Below are 23876 nucleotides of genomic sequence, written 5' to 3' on the forward strand. Positions count from 1 at the left end.
AAATCTTGTGCTGCACAGAAAAGTATTTGCGCATTTAGTCCATGATTTTCTTTATATTTTTCGTCAATAACGTTTCCTATCTTTTGGAAGCAGAATGTAAGTTGTACCGACCACCTCCAAGCTATGTAAATTGAACGACCATTAGCAAATAATGTAAAGGCAAGTAACACCGTAACACTGTTAAATGAACTAAATGTTTCGTACAACCTGTTCTATCTCTAGATGCTCGGGCATGCGTTAAAACATCGAGAAACAACTGACGTGCTACTAGAAGTAGCTTAGAAGGTGTCGGTTTGGTCCGTGCCCTTTCAAATGAACCATCCCGGTATTTGTCTGGAGCGATTTAGGGAAAACCTAAATCAGGATGGCCGGACGCGGTATTGAACCGTCGTCCTCCCGAATGCGAGTCCAGGGTGCTAACCACTGCGAAACCTCGCTCGATGCTATTCAAATGGTTCAAATGGCTCTGAGCACTACGGGACTTAACATCTGAGGTCATCAGTCGCCTAGAACTTAGAACTAATTAAACCTAACTAACCTAAGGACATCACACACATCCATGCCCGAGGCAGGATTCGAACCTGCGACCGTAGCGGTCACGCGGTTCCAGACTGAAGCGTCTAAACCGCACGGCCACACCGGCCGGCCAGAACCGCTCGGCCACCCTGGCCGGCGCTCGATGGTATAGAAGACAAACTGTGTGTAGGAAGAAACTGGAATTCATGCACAAATAACTGAGGTCTTTGAGTGCAGCTGCTACTCTGAAATGAATAAGTTGGCACAAGAGAGGAATTCGTGGCGGGACTCATCATAAACAGAGAAGAACTCTTCAAGATTATCTGGAGGTATTCTTCGCTAAGTCACTGTTGTTTGAATCTCAATGGTTTCAGTGACCCACCTCCCCTTCCTCCCCCCCCCCTGCCCCGCCCCCAAAACTATTGCCTATTTTGACACGTGATTTTTAAATACCTATGTCATTTACAAATTTGGCTTTCGCTGGAGCGCCAGAGCCAAACTATTGAAAAGAGCCGTGAAGCTTTGTCATAATATGTAAATTATTTCATTACACTGAAAGTACTGGAAAGTGCATAAATTATTACGTGGATTCCTCCAAAAAATAATAGGAATCTAAAACAAGGATTAATTATAATTTAGATGTGAGAATTTGAGATTGATCTCTCATTTTCTTGATGTGTCTTAAAAGCCTTAGGGATTTGAAAGGTGAAAAACTGTGGACAACCTTCAGGAGAAATGTTAGTGTAGCACTAGTAAAGTCCAAATGGGTCTTTCTATTTAATATCCACTGGATAACGCTGCAATTCTTTTAGAATGAGTCCTTGTTGTGAATAACAGACACAGCGAGGGACGAAACGTAACGATATCGCTGGGTTGGAATTTATAGACTCGCAGCAATGAACCTTCGCAGAGTTCGTGAGCTGCCACTCTGTCGTCTTGAAAGCTCATTTCTGGGCTGTGAATATGCTTTTGGGAATGAAATAGATTCTACTCAAGAAGTAATGCAATGAAGATCTAAGGTCAAAGTTTCGTATTTGATTTTGGCAGAGTTAATTATTCTCATAGTGACCACAGTCACTTTTTAACTAGGATATTTAGTATCTTAACTGATAATTTTATGGTCTTGTGAAAGCGAAACGCCGATTTTACAAGAATTTTTTGCTTTTAACTGTTTGCACCACGTTTTTGCAATTAAATTGCAAACTGTTCTAATTTAAGGCAAGACGTGTTATTACCCACTACACCATTTGCTAAGTTGTTGAAACTGAGAAGAAACGCCTGACTAATTTGCATACAGAAAATGTTTGGTATTTTAGGTTATGTATAGTTCCAAGTCATTGATATATATCAACAAGGGAAATTTTTGCCGGACACTCCTTATACTACCCAGACAGGATTACTTTCTTTCCACATTTTTTTGACAATGAATATCATTTTTACGCTTTTCTTGTACTAGATACTAAAGGAACCCCAAACTTTATATTTACATAAGAATACAGTCACAAAACAACCACTACCCTCAGCTTTTTCTTTAGTATGGCGAGGGTCACATGTACTTAAATATTACATCGTTAGATGAAGTCGAACATTGAGCCTGGCAGCTAATTCTAGCAGAACGAATATTCAATAAGCAGCGGAGCGTGCTCTGATTCGAAACTTCTGTGCTGTACTGGAGTGATTTAAAATGGAATGATCATGTAAAGTTGATCGTCGGTAAGGCGGATGCCAGACTGAGATTCATTGGATGAATCCTAAGGAAATGCAATCCGAAAACAAAGGAAGTAGGTTACAGTACGCTTGTTCGCCCACTGCTTGAATACTGCTCAGCAGTGTGGGATCCGTACCAGATAGGGTTGATAGAAGAGATAGAGAATATCCAACGGAGAGCAGCGCGCTTCGTTATAGGATCATTTAGTAATCACGAAAGCGTTACGAAGATGATAGATAAACTCCAGTGGAAGACTCTGCAGGAGACATGCTCAGTAGCTCGGTACGGGCTTTTGTTAAAGTTTCGAGAACATACCTTCACGGAAGAGTCCAGCAGTATATTGCTTCCCGCTACGTATATCTCGCGAAGAGACCATGAGGATAAAATCAGAGAGATTAGAGCCCACACAGAAGTATACCGACAATCCTTCTTTCCACGAACAGTACGAGACTGGAATAGAAGGGAGAACCGATAGAGGTACTCAGGGTACCCTCCGTCACACAGCGTCAGGTGGCTTGCGGAGTATGGATGTAGATGTAGATGTAGATGTAGATGTACTGGACAGTGATTCGAACGTAGGACCAACTTCGACTCTCGACCCGGCACAAAGTTTTAATTTACGAACCATTTTCCATTTATTATATACTCTCGTAAGTGCTACTGGACATTTATGGATCACTCTTTAGTTTTGATGGCAAGAATTTGGACTGCTAATTGCTTTCGTCATTTTTTGTTTCCTTTTTATATTGCGGTTTCAGTACAAAGTTTTAATTTTTCAGGAAATTGATCATGCGTGAAGTACGAAATGACGTATACAGAACAGCTGTATGCTTTATTGATATACATAAAGATGTTTTAGCTGGTGGAGGCAGCAGTACCCAATTTTTGTGACTAGTGGACGCAGAAGAAAAATTTTCATTTTCTGGAATTTACGAATTAAGATTCAACACGTGTTTGATCTATGATTTATAACACCCCAAATATAGAGCCCCTAATTAAATCCCTTTTGACAGCAAAAGATATAAAAATTAGTTATCATGACCTTGACGGTAGCTACTGGCAGCACTGTTGAAAGCTTGACCAACAGAAATACTAGGGAACTAACAACATCTGTTCCACGGAAGGAACTAAATGAAAGACTATGAAATGATCAATTAATCTACGAAGCATGAAACTCTAAATAAAGAATTCAAAATATATGCTTTACGAAGGTTAAAACCCAGTCGAGATAAAGTGATCAGAGATAACATTAATCCAAGAAAAGAGTTGTAGCCGCATCGAGCTGTAAGTTCGCTGCGACTACAATGAAAAACTTCAAGGAGATGTTAATTCGCTGTCTTGTAGACGTCGCGATATAAGCACGCTTATTGACCGATATTAGATTGTTTCAGACCGATCTGGAATTTCAAAGTTTTTCAAGTATCGTCTTGACGTATTAGTCAAAGTCCTGAAGAAAGGTGATAGAACATTTACCGTTTAGCCAGACAACGGAACAGATATTATACGCGAGGGAAAAGTAACTCGTGTATACTTAATCAATTCTGGGACTTAGTCGTTGTGATCTGTGATTGTCACGAACATTAAAGGACACAGCAATGTACCAGACTCCGACATAAACTCTACAAATAGATTCGAGTAGGAAACATATACACGCAATCATGAAGAATTCACAGATACGCCGTGTTGTCAGAAATGCTGCTGTAAATCGTAACTTCAATTCCCTGAATAACAGATCATGTGCTTTCCAGTGCAGTGGTTGGATAATTCATCAGTTCAATAAACTCAGTTATAACTTTAGTAATTCGTGTCATCTACATCAATTAATTGAACTTTATTGTGTAACTGTGAATAATTATTTTCTTGATAGAACGCCGACGCTAAAAGTGATTGAGTGTCATTATTAACAGGGAACAGTAATTGAAAATTGTATTATGACGCTTTCTGTACGTTATTTGGAGAATATGTTATCTCTGGATTTACGACGTAGGAGTTGTTGAATTAGCACCGTAGCGACGCATTAATGACGCTATAACACTTCACAAATAAACATCCTCGCAGGACTATAATGTGGCATCGGCTTGAATAGTGGAACTTATAATTCGAGATATCCCATTATCTACGTTTGATCATTCATTTGAAAACCGGGTATGAAAACTACTTTTATCGAGTTTCGCTAAAGCTTATAAGCCCGTCGCGAACACGCGAAGGATATTTGGTTTATTGTTTCAGATAAAGGGAGTCGCTGCGGTACCAAGTGGTGCAGTCGCTGTATGTGGCAGTAAAGAAGACAGACATCGTTCGAACACCATTGCTTCAATTATAAGCGAGGGCCGCTTATACATTCCGGTGTGCTGCTCCATCGATACGCGGATATCTGATCTGTTAAAGGGAGATAGCATCTGAAACTAACCAAACAAAGCGAGGAGTTTGTTTCAACAGTTACAGATCGGAGTTGTCACGATCGACGGACGCCGACCTGTGTCAACCAGACTCGATCATCCATTCCCATCGAGGTTACACACACACTCACACACACTCGCCACAGTTTCTCAGACTACAATTTACTTTTTTGCCGCTGGTGAATGTCTTTGGTTTTCATCAGTTTGTAGGTTTAGAAGTCAAGTTACTTTTCAGAAGGCTAGCTCTTTCAGATCATCACAACGCCATCGATACGATGTAGCCCATAGAATATACCCCACATTCCCCTCATTGCAGCACGCCAGTGTTCACATTGTTGTTTGCCTGCAAGCTTTCAATACATCCGCGGTTTCGCACCTTTACTTAGGAGTGAAAAATTCTCACAATTCAGTTTGTGTTCTGAGAAAATATTTCCAGTAGCCAGTAGATTCATGCTGTACTTGTAGCCAGGTAACAGACCATAAGGTAAGGTGCGCATCCCATTCATCTACTAAGATAGAAAAATCCACGAATCTCGAATACAGAATTCCTACGCAACTGCAGGAGGCGGACCATTGGTTATCTTCAGCCTGTACTCAGGAATCACTGAACAGGACGGAATGTGTCCCAATCCAGAACGATTATGAGGAGTAGTGCCAGTTTTGGCATTCAGCAGATTTTCCAGTCATGGCTCCGCGGCTTCACATTTATTTTCGTACTAAATTTCTCTCTCTTAGAGAAGATTATGAAAGCAAAGTTCATTGAGACTATCTCCTCTGTGAAAACCAGCGCTTCCTGTGGAGCATCCGTCTTTCATTTCGAGAACGGTAACTGGTAAATTAAGAGCTTCTGAAAGTAGCTGCCCTCGTGCTGGCGTCTAAATCTGGTTTACTGTCCATATCGTCGTCAATGGTACATTAAACTGGCACGTTAAACGCTAATCTTTATTCCTTTCCTTCCCGCCTGCTTTACATGCATAGTTTCTCTCAGCAGGACGTAAAAAAAGGAAATACCTTATACACGAGACTGTATGTTCCAGTGAGACAAATTATTTGTCAGTGTATGTGGGTGATGCGTGTGTGCTTGTACGTGTGTCATTTCCGTAGAGATCAGCGGTCTACATCTACACTCATATCTCGCAAGCCACCGTACGTTGCAGGATAACCTGTAGCTCTACAAGTCGTTTCCTTTCCTGTTCCACTCACAGATAGAGCTAGTGAAAAATGATTTGCAATATACCCTCGTATTAGCCCTAATTTCTCGTATCTTACATTCGTGGTTCTTACGCGAAATGTATGTTAGTGGCAATAGGGTCGTTCTGCAGTCAGCCACAAAAGTCGGTTCTCTAAATTTTCTCAATAGCATTCCTCAGAAAGAACGTTGCCTTCCCTCCAGGAATTCCCATTTCAGTTCCCGAAGCATCTCCGTAACACTAGCGTGTTGTTCGAATCTACCGGTAACAAATCTAGCAGCCCACCTATGAATTGCTTCGATGTCTTTTTTTAATCCCAACTGACGCTTGTCACAAACGATCGAGCTGTACCGAAGAATTGGTCGCAATAGCATCCTGTATGGGGTCTCCTTTAAAGATGAAGTGCACTTTCCTAAAATCTCCCAATAAACTGAAGTTGACCGTTCGCCTTCCCCACCACAGTCGTCACATGCTTATTCCAGTTCATATCGCTTTGCAACGTTACGCCCAAATACTTAAGCGACGTGACTGTATCAGCAGGGCACTAATAATTTTATATCCGAACATTACTGGTGAGTCTTTCCTACTCATCCTAATTAACTTCGATTTTTATGCATTTAGAGCCAGCTGTCATTCATAACACGAACTAGAAATTTCGTCCAAGTCATATTGTATCATCCTATAGTTACTCATCTTCGACACCTCCCCGTAGACCGCTGTATCATTAGCAAACAACCGCGGACTGCTGCTCACCCAGCCCGCCAGATCATTTATGTGTATCGAAAATGATAGCGGTTCTATCACACGTTCATAGAATGTTACCCTTGTCTCTGATAAATTGTTACCGTCTAGGACAACATACTGGATCTTTTACTTAAGAAGTCTTCGAGCCACTCGTATAATTTTATGGGAACCTACTTCGTATGTTCGTATCTTCGCTAGCAGCTGTTACCGAGCGTAATGCTTGTCGGAAATCTAGGAATATGGAATCTGCCTGTTGTTCTTCATCCATAATTCACAGTATATCATATGAGAAAAGGATAAGCTGAGTTGAATACGAGCGACTCGGTGAAATAATTAATGCAAAGGCTGTATCCGGACTTTGTACTTGCATCATAAGGAGAGCTAAGACCAAGACGTCTTATATAAAATGTTCTGCATTTATTTCTTATATTGTCTCTGGTATACAGTTCCTCTTTGCCGCTGTATATGGGAGGGCTCCCAGTGGAAGGGGGGTGATGGAGCCCTTTAGGGAAGAAATCCAACGTGCACTCGGTTTGTCTGCCGGGGGGCCCTCATCCAAGATGTGGAGGCGGCCTTGCCTGCGGCGAGCGTACGGGGTGCAGTCGTCTGCAAGTGGTTGCTCACGTCGGCACCAATGATGTCTGTCGCTTGCGTTCTGAGGCGATCCTCATTTCTTACAGGCGACTGGCGGATTTGGTAAAGACCGCTGGCCTGGCACGCGGGGTGCAAGCAGAGCTCTCTATTTGCAGCGTCGTTCCCAGAGTGGATCGGGGTCCTTTGGTTTGGAGCCGAGTGGAGGGTCTCAACCAGAGGCTTCGTCGACTCTGTGACGGTCTTGGCTGCAGATTTCTAGACTTGCGCTTTTGGGTGGGGAATTGTAGGACGCCATTAAATAGGTCAGGGGTGCACTAGGCAGTAGTGCAAGGTGTCCTGATAAAATTCACCAGTCGACGTGCAGGCAGGGAAATCAGGACGCGCTCAATGTAAAGACACTTTAGCTATCAAGATATTAGCAGTAAATTTTCAGAGTGTTCGGAATAAAGTTCCTGAATTTACTGCCCTCCAGGAAGCGTGTGGCGCGCAAATTGTTCTCGGGACTGAGACCTGGCTGAACCTTGAGATAGGAAGTTCTGGAATATTTAGTGAGGGTTGGAATGTGTATCGGAAAGGCAGATTAGACACCGTAGGAGGGGGTGTCTTCATTGCAGTTGTCAAAAATATTGTGTCGACTGAGGTCGAATTAGAGTGTGATTGTGAAGTTATTTGGACACGTTTAACAGGGCTAGGAGAAATAAAGTTAATTGTGGGATGTTATTACCGGCCACCAGGTTCCACCGCGACAGTTCTAGTATCATTCAAAGGAGTCTACATTCTGTATCGGAGGCGACTTCAACCTACCTAGTATAGACTGGGATGTCTACAGGTGGTACAGACAAGCTGTCGTGTGAATTACTTTTGAACACATTATCCGAAAACTGTCTTGAGGAGTTAAATCGACAGCCAACGCGTAATGGAAATATTTTAAATCTGGTAGCCACGAACAGACCAAACCTCATCGACGGTGTCAGTGTTGAGACAGGGATAGGTGATCATGATGTTGTCATTACGACTATGGTTACGAAAGTTGAAAAGTCGGCCAAGAGGGCTAGGAGAGTATTCTTACTAGAAAGAGCAGATAAGCAGTTGTTAGCATCCTACTTAGTAAATGAATCGACTTCATTTACTTCCGGTGCGATGGACGTGGAAGAATTATAGGCAAATTTTAAACACATTGTAAATCACGCATTGGACAAGTATGTGCCAAAAAAGTGGGTTACGAACAGGAAAGACCCACCGTGGTTTAACAGCGCAATTCGGAGAATGCTCAGGAAGCAAAGGCAGTTGCACTCGCGGTATAAGAAGATCGGGAGAATGAGGACAGGCAAAAGTTAGTAGAGATTCCTGCTGCTGTAGAAAGAGTGATGTGCGAAGCATTCAACCACTACCACCGTCATACCTTAACAAAAGATCTTGCTGAAAACCCAAGGAAATTCTGGTCTTACGTAAAATCGGTAAGCTGGTCGAAGGCTTCCATCCAGTCACTCACTGATCAGTCTGGCCTGGCAACGGAAGACAGCAAAACGAAAGCTGAAATTTCAAATTTAGCATTCGAGAAATCTTTCACGCAGGAGGATCGTACAAACATATCGCCCTTTGAGTCTCGTACAGATTCCCGTGTGGAGGACATAGTGATAGACATCCCTGGGGTTGTGAAGCAGCTGAATGGGTTGAAAATAAATAAATCGCCAGGTCCTGATGGGATTCCAAATCGGTTTTACAGAGAGTACTCTACTGCATTGACTCCTTACTTAGCTTGCATTTATCGCGAATCTCTTGCCCAACGTAAAGTCCCGAGCGACTGGAAAAAAGCGCAGGTGACGCCTGTATATAAGAAGGGTAGAAGGACGGATCCTCAAAATTACAGACCAATATCCTTAACATCGGTTTGTTGCAGGATTCTCGAACATATTCTCAGTTCGAATATAATGAATTTCCTTGAGACAGAGAAGTTGCTGTCCATGCATCAGCACGGCTTTAGAAAGCATCGCTCCTGCGAAACGCAACTCGCCCTTTTTTCACATGATATCTTGCGAACCATGGATGAATGGTATCAGACGGATGCCATATTCCTTGACTTCCGGAAAGCGATTGACTCGGTGCCCTACTGCAGACTCCTGGTACGAGCATATCGGATTGGTTCCCAAGTATGTGAGTGGCTCGAAGACTTCTTAAGTAATAGAACCCAGTACGTTGTCCTCGATGGTGAGCGTTCATCGGAGGTGAGGGTAGCATCTGGAGTGTCCCAGGGAAGTGTGGTAGGTCCGCTGTTGTTTTCTATCTACATAAATGATCTTATGGATAGGGTGGATAGTAATATGCGGCTGTTTGCTGATGATGCTGTGGTGTACGGGAAGGTGTCGTCGTTGAGTGACTGTAGGAGGATACAAGATGACTTGGACAGGATTTGTGATTGGTGTAAAGAATGGCAGCTAACTCTAAATATAGATAAATGTAAATTAATGCAGATGAATTGGAGAAAGAATCCCGTAATGTTTGAATACTCCATTAGTAGTGTAGCACTAGACACAGTCACGTCGATTAAATATTTGGGCGTAACATTGCAGAGCGATATGAAGTGGGACAAGCATGTAATGGCAGTTGTGGGGAAGGTGGATAGTCGTCTTCGGTTCATTGGTAGAATTTTGGGAAGATGTGGTTCATCTGTAAAGGAGACCGCTTATAAAACACTAATACGATCTATTCTCGACTACTGCTCGAGCGTTTGGGATCCCTATCAGGTCGGATTGAGGGAGGACATAGAAGGAATTCAGAGGCGGGGTGCTAGATTTGTTACTTGTTTGGTCATCACGCGAGTGTTACGGAAATGCTTCAGGAACTCGGGTGGGAGTCTCTAGAGGAAAGGATGCGTTCTTTTGGTGAATCGCTGCCGAGGAAATTTAGAGAACCAGCATTTGAGGCTGACTGCAGTACAATTTTACTGCCGCCAACTTACATTTCACGGAAAGACCACAAAGATAAGATAAGGGAGATTAGGGCTCGTACAGAGGGATATAGGCAGTCATTTTTCGCTCGTTCTGTTTGGGAGTGGAACGGGGAGAGAATATGCTAGTTGTGGTACGAGGTACCCTCCGCCACCCACCGTATGGTGGATTGCGCTGTATGTATGTCGATGTAGATGTAGGAGACAGATCAATCATCACGACCACCAGAAGATTGCTGTAAGTTAGCTTGCGAAATATCGCACCGTTTGGGCGACCAAACCTAGGTGAATACTCATGAAAACTTAAAAATCATCGTAAGCATGGAAAGCCTGAAGTCATACATTCCGTTCTTGCGGTGTCAGATTATAATAAAAATCTGATAACCCCAAAGTCCTCACCAAGAAAACCTGACTACCATGATGCTAGTGGTGCCCGTCGGAACGAAAACTACTAGACTATGTGTAAGGTATTCATATGTTTTTTGCCATTGTAAGTAATTCACCATTACTGTACTGGGACAAAGATGCATCAGCGCACTGCACGACTAGTGGATAATATCCTTGACTCTGTGTTTAATGTATTCTGTGGTGCGTTTAGTAGCCAGTCAGATGTGCTGTGCTGGGGCATTCTTATTAGACGCATAGCAGCAAGCAGTCGAGTTTTAGAGAAAGATATCTCATATTTGTGAATCTGGGAGAAATCATCTGGAATAGTTTATTATCTAGATCCAAACTTGTTGCTATTTTGTTGATTGTACAGATGGAGACTTTTGGAGGAACATTTCAAGATAAGACATGCACGTACGGGTATGAAAAATAATATTTGTTTGTCAGAATTGGCAACTGAAGGAAATCTTTGTCCTTTAGATCACTAACAATACTCATGATTCCTGTTAATTGGATCTCACTGTTTTCAATATGCCACAAATTACTAAACTGGTTGAATGTCTGTAATTTTTGTAATGAGAGAATTTCGTAATTGTTAGTATTCTCATACTATACAGTTTTTTTTGACAATCAGTGTTTAATTTTGCAAGAACGATCTTCTTTAAAGTAAAACCTGTTCCACCATTCTTACTAACGTTTAAAATATTTTGTGGTGTATGCATCGCACCTTACACCAGATGCAGACAAATATTGTTTCAGAGGAGCAAAGGCTAGTTTGGAGCAGATTATTTTTCTTTAGCGGCAGCATTTGCTGATTTCACTTTTCTTCCGAGAACATCGGTACACCATACACAAATAGCATGCTGAGAAGGAGGTAAGTTACTTTTCTTTCGAGGGAGATCTTAATTTGGGAATGATGTTATACGCAAGGTAAATCTTGATATTATGTGGGTGAATAGAAAGCACGGGATTAATCATATGTACCTCTGGCAATTCAGAAGACGACTGAAGTAGAACTAAAAGACATACAGCAAAGACACAAAGGAATTACAGACATCGGTTGCGAGAGGGCATTGATTGTAATCAATGAGGGAAGTCGAAAATTTGTGTCGGACCGGACTCGTATTTGGGTCTCCAGCATATTAGACAGGTGCGCTGACCACTATACGATCTGGACAGTGTCAGAGCTAAATCCTCAACTTATTCGGGCACTACCCATGTAGTGCCCCATGTCCATTATGCTCATTACTCGCGGAATTTCGTCGATTGCCGCAAGAGTTAGAGTTTGCTGTGCATCTGCGCGGAAGGGATCATTGGTCGTCTTTGCATTAACTGTATGTTGCTTTTGTCCTTTCGGACTTGTACGAAAGAACAGACACCGTATACATACGAAAAGTGACTGGCACCAGTGCATAAGGCATTTCTCCAAGCTTTGATTAGTATCACTCGCCGTGGCGTAGAGCACCATAAGGGGGAAAAATCAGACATTCCATGCTGTAGCATCAGATTATTTTGCTCCTATCGATCGGTAACCCAATAAACACACTTCTAGACTGTGCTGCTGTCACGTCTTCGTGTCCGCAGCTCGTGGTCGTGCGGTAGCGTTCTCGCTTCCCTCGCCCGGGTTCCCGGGTTCGATTCCCGGCGGGGTCAGGGATTTTCTCTGCCTCGTGATGACTGGGTGTTGTGTGCTGTCCTTAGGTTAGTTAGGTTTAAGTAGTTCTAAGTTCTAGGGGACTGATGACCATAGATGTTAAGTCCCATAGTGCTCAGAGCCATTTGAATCGTATTCACGTCTTCGCACGGAGTTCATGTCAACAACTTTGGAGAATAGAATGCACATATTGTTTGCCACATCACAAACGGTGCCCACACTGCGCACCTGTAAAATGAGTTGAAAACTTGGGGAGACGCTCTATCCATTGGCGTGTGTCTATTTTCTGTATGTCTTGTAGTTTCCGCACATACCCCTTCTCAAACCCCCGTGGACTTACGAATACCCCTACGTAGAGTGCGCGTAATGATACTTAACGTGACGCTTGCTCACCAGAGGAAGAAGGGCAGCCAGCAGAGGATGAAGGCGCCCATGATGACGCCGAGCGTGCGCGCCGCCTTGTGCTCCGTCCGCCAGCTGCTGCTCTGCTGCCGGACCACCGTGCCTGCAACAGAACGCAGAGCGCCATCAGTCGACGGAAACCACAGCTACGTTGGGCACTCGGAACACAAACTGGAAAGAAGTGATTTACAATGAAGGTATCTCCAAGTTAAAGGGCATGCAAGGCACATAAGTGTGATTCAGCTGCCCCTACCACTGTCGTTTTATGCAACCCGCCGTATTCTCTCCCTCATTATGTTTAAACTATTACTTCTACAGAAAAAAATTATAGGATCTTTTTTTGTAGGAAATTCAGCGTAGTTACATTTTGTACTGGGGTTAATTTTCGCTAGACTTTAGTTTTAGAGATGTTAATAAAGCGTAGAAAAGTGACCTTCAAACGCACCCCCACTCCTACACTCAGATTCTACCGGTCACGATTTTTAGTATGTTGTTCATGGCACTGTACAAAAAGCTTAAGGCTGCATGAATTATTTCCCACATTCGATATGTTTTGTCCTTCGTCATATGACGTTATCACGCCAGCACTTTGTCACGTGCTTACAATTTAAGAAACTGACATTTATGTAAATTTTACCTAGCAGTTTTGTGAATTTAAAATAAATAAATAAACTGTTACACTTTTATGTTCGTAGGGCCTTCTCGCTACGAAACTACTGTGCTTTTAAGGGTTAAGTTTGGATCGGATTACCAACGTATGTACACTACTGGCCATTAAAATTGCTACACCACGAAGATGACGTGCTACAGACGCGAAATTTAGCAGACAGGAAGAAGATGCTGTGATATGCAAATGAATAGCTTCTTAGAGCATTCGCACAAAGTTGGCGCTGGTGGTGACACCTACAACGTGCTGACATGAGGAACGTTTCCCACCGATTTCTCATACACAAACACCAGTTGACCGGCGTTTCCTGGTGAAACGTTGTTGTGATGCTTCGTCTAAGGAGGAGAAATGCTTACCATCACGTGTCCCACTTTGATAAGGTCGGATTGTAGCCTATCGCGATTGCGGTTTATCGTATCGCGACATTGCTGCTCGCGTTAGTCGAGATCCAATGACTGTTAGCAGAATATGGAATCGGTGGGTTCAGGAGGGTAGAACGGAACGCCGTGCTGGATCCCACCGCCCTCGTATCACTAGCAGTCGAAATGACAGGCATCTTATCCGCATGGCTGTAACGGATCATGCAGCCACGTCTCGATCCCTGAGTCAACAGATGGGTACGTTTGCAAGACGAGAACCATCTGCACGAACAGTTCGACGACGTTTGCAGCAGCATGGACTATCAGCTCGGAGACCATGGCTGCGGTTACCCTTGACGCTTCATCACAGACAGGAGCGCCTGCGATGGTATACTCAACGACGAACCTGGGTGCACGAATGGCAAAACGTCATTTTTTCGGATGAATCCAGGTTCTGTTTACAGCATCGTGATGGTCGCATCCGTGTTTGGCGACATCGCGGTGAACGCACATTGGAAGCGTGTATTCGTCATCGCCATACTGGCGTATAATCTGGCGTGATGTTATGGAGTGCCATTGGTTACACGTCTCGGTCAACTCTTGTTCGCATTGACGGCACTTTGAACAGTGGACGTTACATTTCAGATGTGTTACGACCCGTGGCTCTACCCTTCATTCGATCCCTGCGATACCTTACATTTCAGCAGGATAAGGCACGACCGCATGTTGCAGGGCCTGTACGGGCATTTCTGGATACAGAAAAAATGGAAGCACTATGGGACTCAACTGCTGAGGTCATTAGTCCCCTAGAACTTAGAACTAGTTAAACCTAACTAACCTAAGGACATCACAAACATCCATGCCCGAGGCAGGATTCGAACCTGCGACCGTAGCGGTCTTGCGTCTGGATACAGAAAATGTTCGACTGCTGCCCTGGCCAACCCATTCTCCAGATCTATCACCAACTGAAAACGTCTGGTCAATGGTGGCCGAGCAACTGGCTCGTCACAATACGCCAGTCACTACTCTTGATGAACTGTGGTCTCGTGTTGAAGCTGCATGGGCAGCTGTACCTATGCACGCCATCCAAGCTCTGTTTGACTCAATGCCCAGGCGTATCAAGGCCGTTATTAAGGCCAGAGGTGGTTGTTCTGGGTACTGATTTCTCAGGATCTATGCACCCAAATTGCGTGAAAATGTAATCACATATCAGTTCCAGTATAATATATTTGTCCAATGAATACCCGTTTATCATCTGCATTTCTTCTTGGTGTATGAATTTAAATTAAAACGTTAACGAAGTAACCGGCTCTGCTGATGGCACCAAAAAACGTCAAATATCGGGAATAGCTCGTGTAGTCGAAAATTTATATATAGAGATAGGAGAGAGTGCCACGAACAACATACTTGACACCCTGATTGATGAGGAATGAGTGTGGGATGGAGGCGCGTTTGAAGGTAATTCATGTACGTTTTTCTTTAATAACTCAAAAACCGTGGCCTCTAGCGAAAACATATCCTGGTACAAAATTTAACTAAATAAAATTTTGTACAGAACGGTACCGCTCAGTTTTTCCTAAGGACTGATAGTTCGTGTGTAGCGAGCGGGAGAACACGAAAATCTCACGTGTGATTTTTCAAGGCCAGCTACAGCATTGCATTGTGTATAAAACAACAACGGTAGGGGAAAATGAACCACCACGTGTAGACGAAATATCCTCAGACTCCAAGGACGGTAGATGAAAACTATGTATATTAGCGGACCGTCAGTTTAATAAAGTACGATCGGAAAATATTCAAATGAATTATTTATAGAACGGATTTATCGGTGAATCCCTCCCTGGAGAAGATTAGTTTCATTTTGGGAGAAGCGAGCGCTTGATGCAGTACTGACCCAACTATTTATATTGCAGAAAATGCAAGACACCGTGAAGTATTGCAAATTCATATTTATTCCAACTATATTCGGTCCCTGACTGTCATGGAGGGACAGTAGCAACGTGAAATATAGAATAGGAATGTAAAAATGTAGAATATCGAAAGCACCTGCAATAAACCAATCGGAATTTCCGTACTTATGAAAGGAAAACAATAAAGTCTTTATAGTGTGTGTGAAATCTTATGGGACTTAACTGCTAAGGTGATCAGTCCCTAAGCTTACACACTACTTAACCTAAATTATCCTAAAGACAAACACACACACCCATGCCCGAGGGAGGACTCGAACCTCCGCCGGGAAAAAGTCTTTATATGTTATGTATCAAGCAACATAAGAACACCTTATTGCAGTCTCAATTATTGTGCACAACAGAATAACGAAACTTCACAACGATTATGTGGCTCATTCAGAGGCAGAGGACAAACTGAACGTTATAATACTAGGTGCGATGATACCATATCAAAGAAACTACACGGCTAAGAAACAAGCATGACAGTTATCACATCGACTGAAGTAAATTCACAAACAACTGAACACAACAGATCAACCTAAATGAGAAATAAAAGCATGTAAACACAGTTATATCTATTCTATTTCTTTTCTATGCGTGATGTAGTAAGCAGTTACAAGACAGCGTCATTGGCATTATGTATACAACGTAATGTTTATGGACACAATATAGTATGTCATGTCTGCTGGATGAAAAAGTGTTATCTTACAATCACGGCACAATGTAGCCCGTTATGTGATATACTGAGCCGGCCGGAGTGGCCGAGCGGTTCTAGGCGCTACAGTCTGTAACCGCGCGACCGCTACTGTCGCAGGTACGAATCCTGCCTCGGGCATGGATGTGTGTGATGTCGTTAGGTTAGTTAGATTTAAGTAGTTCTAAGTTCTAGGGGACTGATAACCTCAGCAGTTAAGACCCATAGTGCTCAGAGCCATTTCAACCATTTTTGATATACTGAAATATACCATACAGACAAAGCATGAAATACAAACTAAAACAAGGGTGAATAAAGTGCATGTGTCTCGTTAACTAGGACCAGAGTGTACAGTGAATCTCAGCACAATTATTAAGTAAGGGAAGCACGTAAGGCCAACAGGCACAACGAAATCTTCAGATCATACTATATAAACAGGGATCACTCTATAATCAAGAAACAATTCGCGTAATCTACGTCCATTTGGAGGTGCTTATTACATTGATCGTTCGATCTCGCCCTACAATATTCCTCATCCCCTTCCCGTCGCCACACGTCCGTCATTTTGAGCCGTCGGACTTCTGACTGGTTTGATACGGCCCACTACGCATTCCTCTCCTCTGCCAGCCTCTTCATCTCAGAGTAGCACTTGCAACCTACGTTCTCAATTATTTGCTCATGTACTCCAATCTCCGTCTTCCTTCATAGTTTTTACCCTCTATAGCTCCCTCTAGTGCCGTGAAATCAAAGCTATTCCCGATGTCTTAATAGATGTCCTGTACTTTTTGCTTGTCAGTTTGTTCCCTTTCCTCGCCGATTCTATGGAGATCTCCCTCGTTCCTAAACTTCTCAGTTCACCTAATTTTCAAACTTCTTTTTTGCCACCACATCTCAAATGCTTCAATTCTCTTCCGTTCCTTGCCTACGGCGTATCGTCTCAGTTCCGTGACTGGATTCGTGATTTTCTGGCAGAAAGGTCACAGTTCATAATAATTGATCGAAGGTCATCAAGTAAAACAGAGTAGCATCTGCAGTTTCCCAAGGAACTGTTATAGGCCCTCTGTTTTTGCTGATCTACATAAACGATTTAGCAGACAATCTCAGCAGCCTTCTTAGACTATTTGCAGATGATAATGCCATTTATCGTCACACGAAGTCATCAGATGAGCAAAACGAATTGAAAGATGATTTAGATCAGGTATCTGTATGTTGCAAAAATAGGGAACTGACTCTAAACAACGAAACTTGTGAAGTCATCCACATCAGCACTAAAAATAACACGCTAAATTTCAGTTAAGTCCCATATTGCTCAGAGCCATTTGTACCATTTCAGTTGTGCGATAAATCACACGAATCTACAGACTGTAAACTCAACTAAATGGTCAGTGATTACAATTACAACTAACTCAAACTTGAACTATCATTTAGATAATGTTGTGGGGAAAGCCAACCAAGGACTGCGATTTATTGGCAGAACATGGAGGAAATGTAAAAGATCTACTAAAGAGGCTGCTTACGTTACGTTTATGAACCTTCTTCTGGAGTGTTGATGGGCAATATGGAAGTTTCATGAGATAGGATTGAGAGAGGACATCGAAAAGTACAAAGAAAGGCAGCTGGTTTTGTATTATTGCGAAATAAGGAAGAGAATGTCACGAATTTCATATATGGATTGGGTCAAAGAAATGGAAATCGGAAGGTGCGAGATCTTTATGAGGTCCAGGGTGTATGAGAAACAACAGTCGAATGAAGTTTTATGAGCTTCTCTTGTGTGCGTAAACAAGTGTAAGGCCTTGTTTTGTCATGGAGAAAGAGGAGTTCGTTTGCATTTTTGTTGACGACGTACATACCGAAGTCGTTGCTTCAGTTACCTGAGGTAGCACAATACACTTCAGAGTTGATCGTTGCACGATGACGGAGTACGTCGCACAGAAGAATCGCTTCAGTGTCCAAGAGAACCGTCGCCATGACTTCATAGGTTGAAGGTGCGGCTTTGAACTTTCTCTTCACAGGAGAGGTGTTGTGGCACCACTCCACGGATTGGCGTTTTGTTTCTTGTCCGAAGTGATGAACCCATGTTTCATCGCCTGTGACGATGTTCGATAAAAAAAACCAGTCAGAATCAGCCTCCTAAAGCGCAAGCAATTTCGTACACATGGTCCTTCGTTGTTCTTTATGGCTTTCTATTAAGGCAGCGAGGAACCCATTGGCATACATCTTTGAGTATCACAATTGGTGGACGTGCGTCTTAGCACTATCAACGGAGACGTCCCGTTGAGCAGCAAGGTATTTGAGTGTGATCCACCGATCACATCGAATGAGAGTTCTTGTATGTCCATCCTTTCAGCAGGACGTCTCTGGGACGACGGCCGTTGACTAACGTGACGGAAAATAAAAACTCCTAAAGCCATCCTTATGATTTTATTTTGTCGCTACCAGTTTCGACGCTTCATTGCGTCATCTTCAGGCTGTTTTGATACGGTACAGGTTGATGCGATACCCATACATAACCCATCAGTTGCCAGCATTACAGGATTCGCAGATAATGTGTCAGCACTCCAACCATCATCTGTCAACTCAAAGTTCAAGTTGACAGTTGTTGGTTGGAGTGCTGACATATTATCTGCGAATCCAGTAATTCTGGCAACTGATGGGTTATGCATGAGGACCGTATCAACCTGTACCGCATCAGAGCAGTCTGAAGATGACGCAATGAAGCGTCGAAACTGGTATCGACAAAATAAAATAAAGTCATAAGGACGGCTGTAGGTGTTTCTATTTTCTGTCACGATCGAATGAGAGTGTCCGAACGTACCAACACTGAAGGAGTGACGACTGTGTGTGGCCAATCAGTGCGAGCGAGGTCGGACTGAATTCCGTGACCTTGTTGCGATCTTGACAGACGTCTCGCTAACGACTCACCGTGCTTTTGTTGACTGCCTGGTCTCCGTAGAAGTTCTAGGAGAAACCTATGTACGTGAATCTTCAGGATTTGGCGGCGCAAAGACTGTTCCATTAAGTTTCGGGTGTGCAGCTGCAAGAATTTCTTGAACAGACGTACGGAGTCGCCATGGGTAGTCTCCTATCCCCTCTGGTGGCCAATTTATTTATGGAGGACTTCGAGGGAAAGACACTTGAATCTGCTGACTTGAAACCCACGGTATTCTGGAGGTATGTTGATGACACCTTTGTAGTTTGGCCCCATGGTGAAGACAACTTGCAAGACTTCTTAAGACATCTGAACTCCCTCCACGATCAAATAAAGTTCACAATGGAAATTGAAAAGGTGGGATGCCTTCCATTCTTGGATGTTTTGGTTCGGCGCAGAGAGGATGGCACTTTGGGACATGAAGTGTATAGGAAGCCGACGCACACCGATCTGTATTTACGTGCAAATAGCTGCCACCATCCTGCCCAGACAATGAGTGTTCTCCGAACTTTGACCCACAGAGCGCATATTACTTCTGACGAAAGCAGTCTTCAAGATGAACTTTCCCAATTACAAAGAGTGTTTGAATACAATGGGTACTCTCCACACAAATACACAGGGCACTGAAAATGAAACCGAAAGAGGCCACAAAGAAAGTAGAAGAAGATGAAGAAACCTTTAAATCTATGGCCTTACTGCCATATGTTGGTAGCCTCTCATCAAAAATAGGACGGATTCTCAGCAGACACAAAGTAAAAGTGATTTTTCGTCCTCCACCCAAGACAGCTGCACTCGTGGGCTCTGTCAAAGATGATTTGCTGCTCCGAAAATCTGGAGTTTACAAAATTCTATTTGAATGTGGCCTTTCTTACATCGGACAAACAACTCGTACTGTCCAAGAAAGATGTACAGAACACCGGAGGTACACACGACTTTTACAACCCAAGAAGTCGGCAGTGGCAGAGCACTGTATTGATAATGGTCACAGTATGTTGCGTGACAACGTCGAAATTTTGGCCACTACATCATGCTTTTGGGACTCGATAGTGAAGGAGGTAATTGTAATTCTCTTGACGATGAATTTAATTAATGGAGATGGTGGTTTCAATCTTGATATATCATGGAATCCGGCACTTGCTGTAATAAACTCACAAAGACGTCGTCACAGTGGAGCTTACAATGATATATCGATATGCCAACACAGATCGACTGCGGAGTCATAGATACAACTCGCGCATTATGCACGTCTCTGCCGCCGACCAACGTCTCTGGCGCATTTGCATCTGTGGCCGCATGCGCAGTCCCGCGGTACACGAGTATAAAGGGACGAAGCGAGCACTGGAGTGGTAGTCTTGCGACTCACTCTGAAGATTGCTGGACGGTATACAGCCGAAATATTAGTAGAAGAAGGAGATTTTTTGCGGCTGCGTACCCGAAACTTAATGGAACAAACCTATGTATATCTGCGATTCTGTGACTTTCCACCAAAAGAAACTCAATGACAGCTATCTGCTTGGAACGCATCTCCGTTGTAGATGCCATTCTGAAGGCTACGTATAGCCCCGCCTCCTATCGGAACTTCACGAAACTGTAGGGGCAGAAGCGGGAATGTTCTATGGTGTCCTACAACTAATTCTGAGTTTTTTTTTACCAGGAATTGGCCAAGATAAAAAAGTGTGGCATTACTTATTGAACATCCCTCGTATTGTAGAAACTCTTAGTCTGGGTGAATGTAGCGCCCAGGCAGGAGATAGCCAGCACGGAGCGGCAGTCGAAACGGAGTTTGGGCCGGGTCAGCCCTGTCAGCGGCATCGACCGGCACGGGTAAGGGTAGTTCGCGGTAGGCTGCGGGGGCGGAGCTATAAATAGCGCACACAGGTGCAGGCGGGGGGTGTGGGCGGATGTGCTGTGTGGTGTTCGGCGTACGCCAACGCTGCCCCTGTTTACGTCCGCCCCGAACCGCTGAGGGACTGTCCACTCGGCTCGGGAGCAAACACTGCCTCTTTTCACAACGCTCTTCGTTAACTGTCAGGGAAGCTGAAGAGAGCTGTCCCACTTGCTGTCTACAGAAATACTACGTATGTCACCCGTCTCAATAAAGCACGATCCCGAAACCCAGATGCGGTTAACAGTTGAAGCGAAGGGGCATTAAATATTCGATTACCAATAGTTCGCGTAATTATTGACCGAATTTAAAAATTCAAAATGCTGTCGTGATCTTCATATTAAGCGGTTTAATCGTATGTGACTATTTTAATTAATTATAAGTGGCAGTCAAGTGGAAAAGAGACAGATATATATATAAAGGAAGTAAACTGTTATTTCAAAAGTATTCGCCATAATTGTTAATACATTTGTCTCACTGTGAGACAAGAGGGCCAATGTCTTCATGGGAAACATGATTGTATCCAGGCGGCCACATCTTCGTCCGATGCAAATCGACGGATACGATTGTTTTTCTTCAGGGCTCGAAAACTGGCCATCGGTAGGGGGCACATCGAGACTGTATAGAGGTCGTGTAAAGGCCTCCCGGGGAAACTTTTGCAACGAAGTCAAAACAACCTTATCAACATATGGGCGAGCATTTTCCTGCAACCCTACAGCTGGACTGGAGGGGGACTAATTCCTTTTTTCCGGTGCAAAAGTTTCACTGGGAAGCTCTTACACATCCTTCGTACAGTTCCTATCGCTCCCAGTGTGATTTCTAGTATTTTTGGAGCTCTGAAGAAAGACGTGCACGACCGTGTACATTCATGGTGCCGTACCTAACCGCAAATGTTTCTCCATGAAAGCATTTATGGTCTTATCTCAGAGCGGGACAGATATGTTTACATATATGAAGACAGTATCTGTTCTTTCGGACATGTCCGAAAGAACAAATACCATCTTCATGCAGTTAAGGCTAACCGGCCATTGATCTTCATCTTCTGTGTGGGTTCATACGTATTGCCTGAACCCTTACGGGACTCGGTAAAATTGTCTGATGCGAGTAATGAGTGCAGTGGGCAGGGGCACTACGAATGTAGTGTGTGGACATTAAGTTGGAAATATGGGTCTCGCGGTGGCTCAGATGGATAGAGCTTCTGCCATGTAAGCGGGAGATCCCGGGTTTGAGTCCCGGTCGTGGCACACATTTTCAACTGTCCCCGTTGATGTATATCAATCCCTGTCGGCAGCGTAGGGTCTTGATTTAATTATTATTTCAGATGTGTTTACAGTTACGATGTTTACTCGTGAAATATAACACTTTCTTTCCGTCTGTCTCGTTTTCGTTTCAGTGCTCCTGATACTATAAGACCGCATTACAGTTAGAAATCGTTTGTTTATCTTGATGCAGCACGGATTTCGGTTCTTCAGTATTTAAGACTGAGAGCATGTAGCAACTTCCAACAAAGTTTACATGTAATTCCAAACATTTACGAAACTTTTTCTCGCTGGCATCCCCACAAAATGATTCTTCACGTCTTCTGGCGCACAAGAGTTCTCTATTAAGTACCCTGCCTTCCTGATGATGGTCTGTGTTGGATCGTGACTAAGCTACCGGAATTTATCATCCAATAAATACAGCATCTTCAAGTGTTCCGCAACCCTGTTTAGAAGAGATCTCCACCCCCTCATACTCTTATGGATTTATGGACAGCCATGCAGGATTCATGGTGTCAGTTCCCTCCAGCACTGCTACAGACATAAGTCGAGTCTATTCCATGTCATATTGCGGCACGTCTGCATGCTCGCAGGAATCCTACACGTATTAGGCAGGTGTACCAGTTTCTTTGGCTCTTCAGTGTATATTCGCTGTCTCACTTCGGCGTGAATAGTCTTCTTCAAAATTCTGTCCATTGCAACAATTCGAATGTGGTACTTGACTACAGAAAAACAAGGAATTACCTCCTTGTCCCGTCAACGTTCTAAAAATGCTAAAGAGCTCGGCGGATGTGATTTCTTCTTCAGTAGTTTTTCTAACAGTTGCACACTGCGCATTGTGCCTTCATCATAGAAGAAGGATCTGTGTTCTCGGAGTCTTTTGAGGTGGCATGCTTCAGCAATAATAGAACACCGTACCAGCCTTGGCAGTTAATCACTTTAACTCTCAAGACGATGGTGGAGGTAGCTATCGGAAACTCGATTGTTTTATTCAAGGTGACGCGGCTTGTAAACCGGGAAGATCGTATACCACGAAAGACCCCGAGGATAGTTAGCGGTTTGTTTGGGTGCGCGTTAAAATGTGTACTCGTTACTAATAATAGATATCACAATATTAATGCAATAGTTACTGAGGACAGTTTAGTTGTCACTGAGGTTTACGAAGTACACTCCTGGAAATGGAAAAAAGAACACACTGACACCGGTGTGTCAGACCCACCATACTTGCTCCGGACACTGCGAGAGGGCTGTACAAGCAATGATCACACCCACGGCACAGCGGACACACCAGGAACCGCGGTGTTGGCCGTCGAATGGCGTTAGCTGCGCAGCATTTGTGCACCGCCGCCGTCAGTGTCAGCCAGTTTGCCGTGGCATACGGAGCTCCATCGCAGTCTTTAACACTGGTAGCATGCTGCGATAGCGTGGACGTGAACCGTATGTGCAGTTGACGGACTTTGAGCGAGGGCTTATAGTGGGCATGTGGGAGGCCGGGTGGACGTACCGCCGAATTGCTCAATTGGGGCGTGAGGTCTCCACAGTACATCGATGTTGTCGCCAGTGGTCGGCGGAAGGTGCACGTGCCCGTCGACC

The 23876-nt window shown here is 43.7% G+C and overlaps 1 protein-coding gene across 1 annotated transcript in view; it reads right to left on the minus strand.

The window, feature by feature from the left end:
• Nucleotides 1–23876, minus strand: part of LOC126474665 (octopamine receptor beta-2R-like) — a 170875-nt gene that overhangs the window by 131966 nt on the left and 15033 nt on the right. Inside the window, exon 2 of the mRNA XM_050102144.1 lies at nt 12533–12644. Within this exon, the coding sequence (XP_049958101.1) occupies nt 12533–12644 (112 nt within the window). The remainder of the gene's footprint in view (nt 1–12532; nt 12645–23876) is intronic.

This window comes from Schistocerca serialis, chromosome 4 (genome assembly GCF_023864345.2).
Source record: "Schistocerca serialis cubense isolate TAMUIC-IGC-003099 chromosome 4, iqSchSeri2.2, whole genome shotgun sequence".
Lineage (NCBI taxonomy): Eukaryota > Metazoa > Arthropoda > Insecta > Orthoptera > Acrididae > Schistocerca > Schistocerca serialis.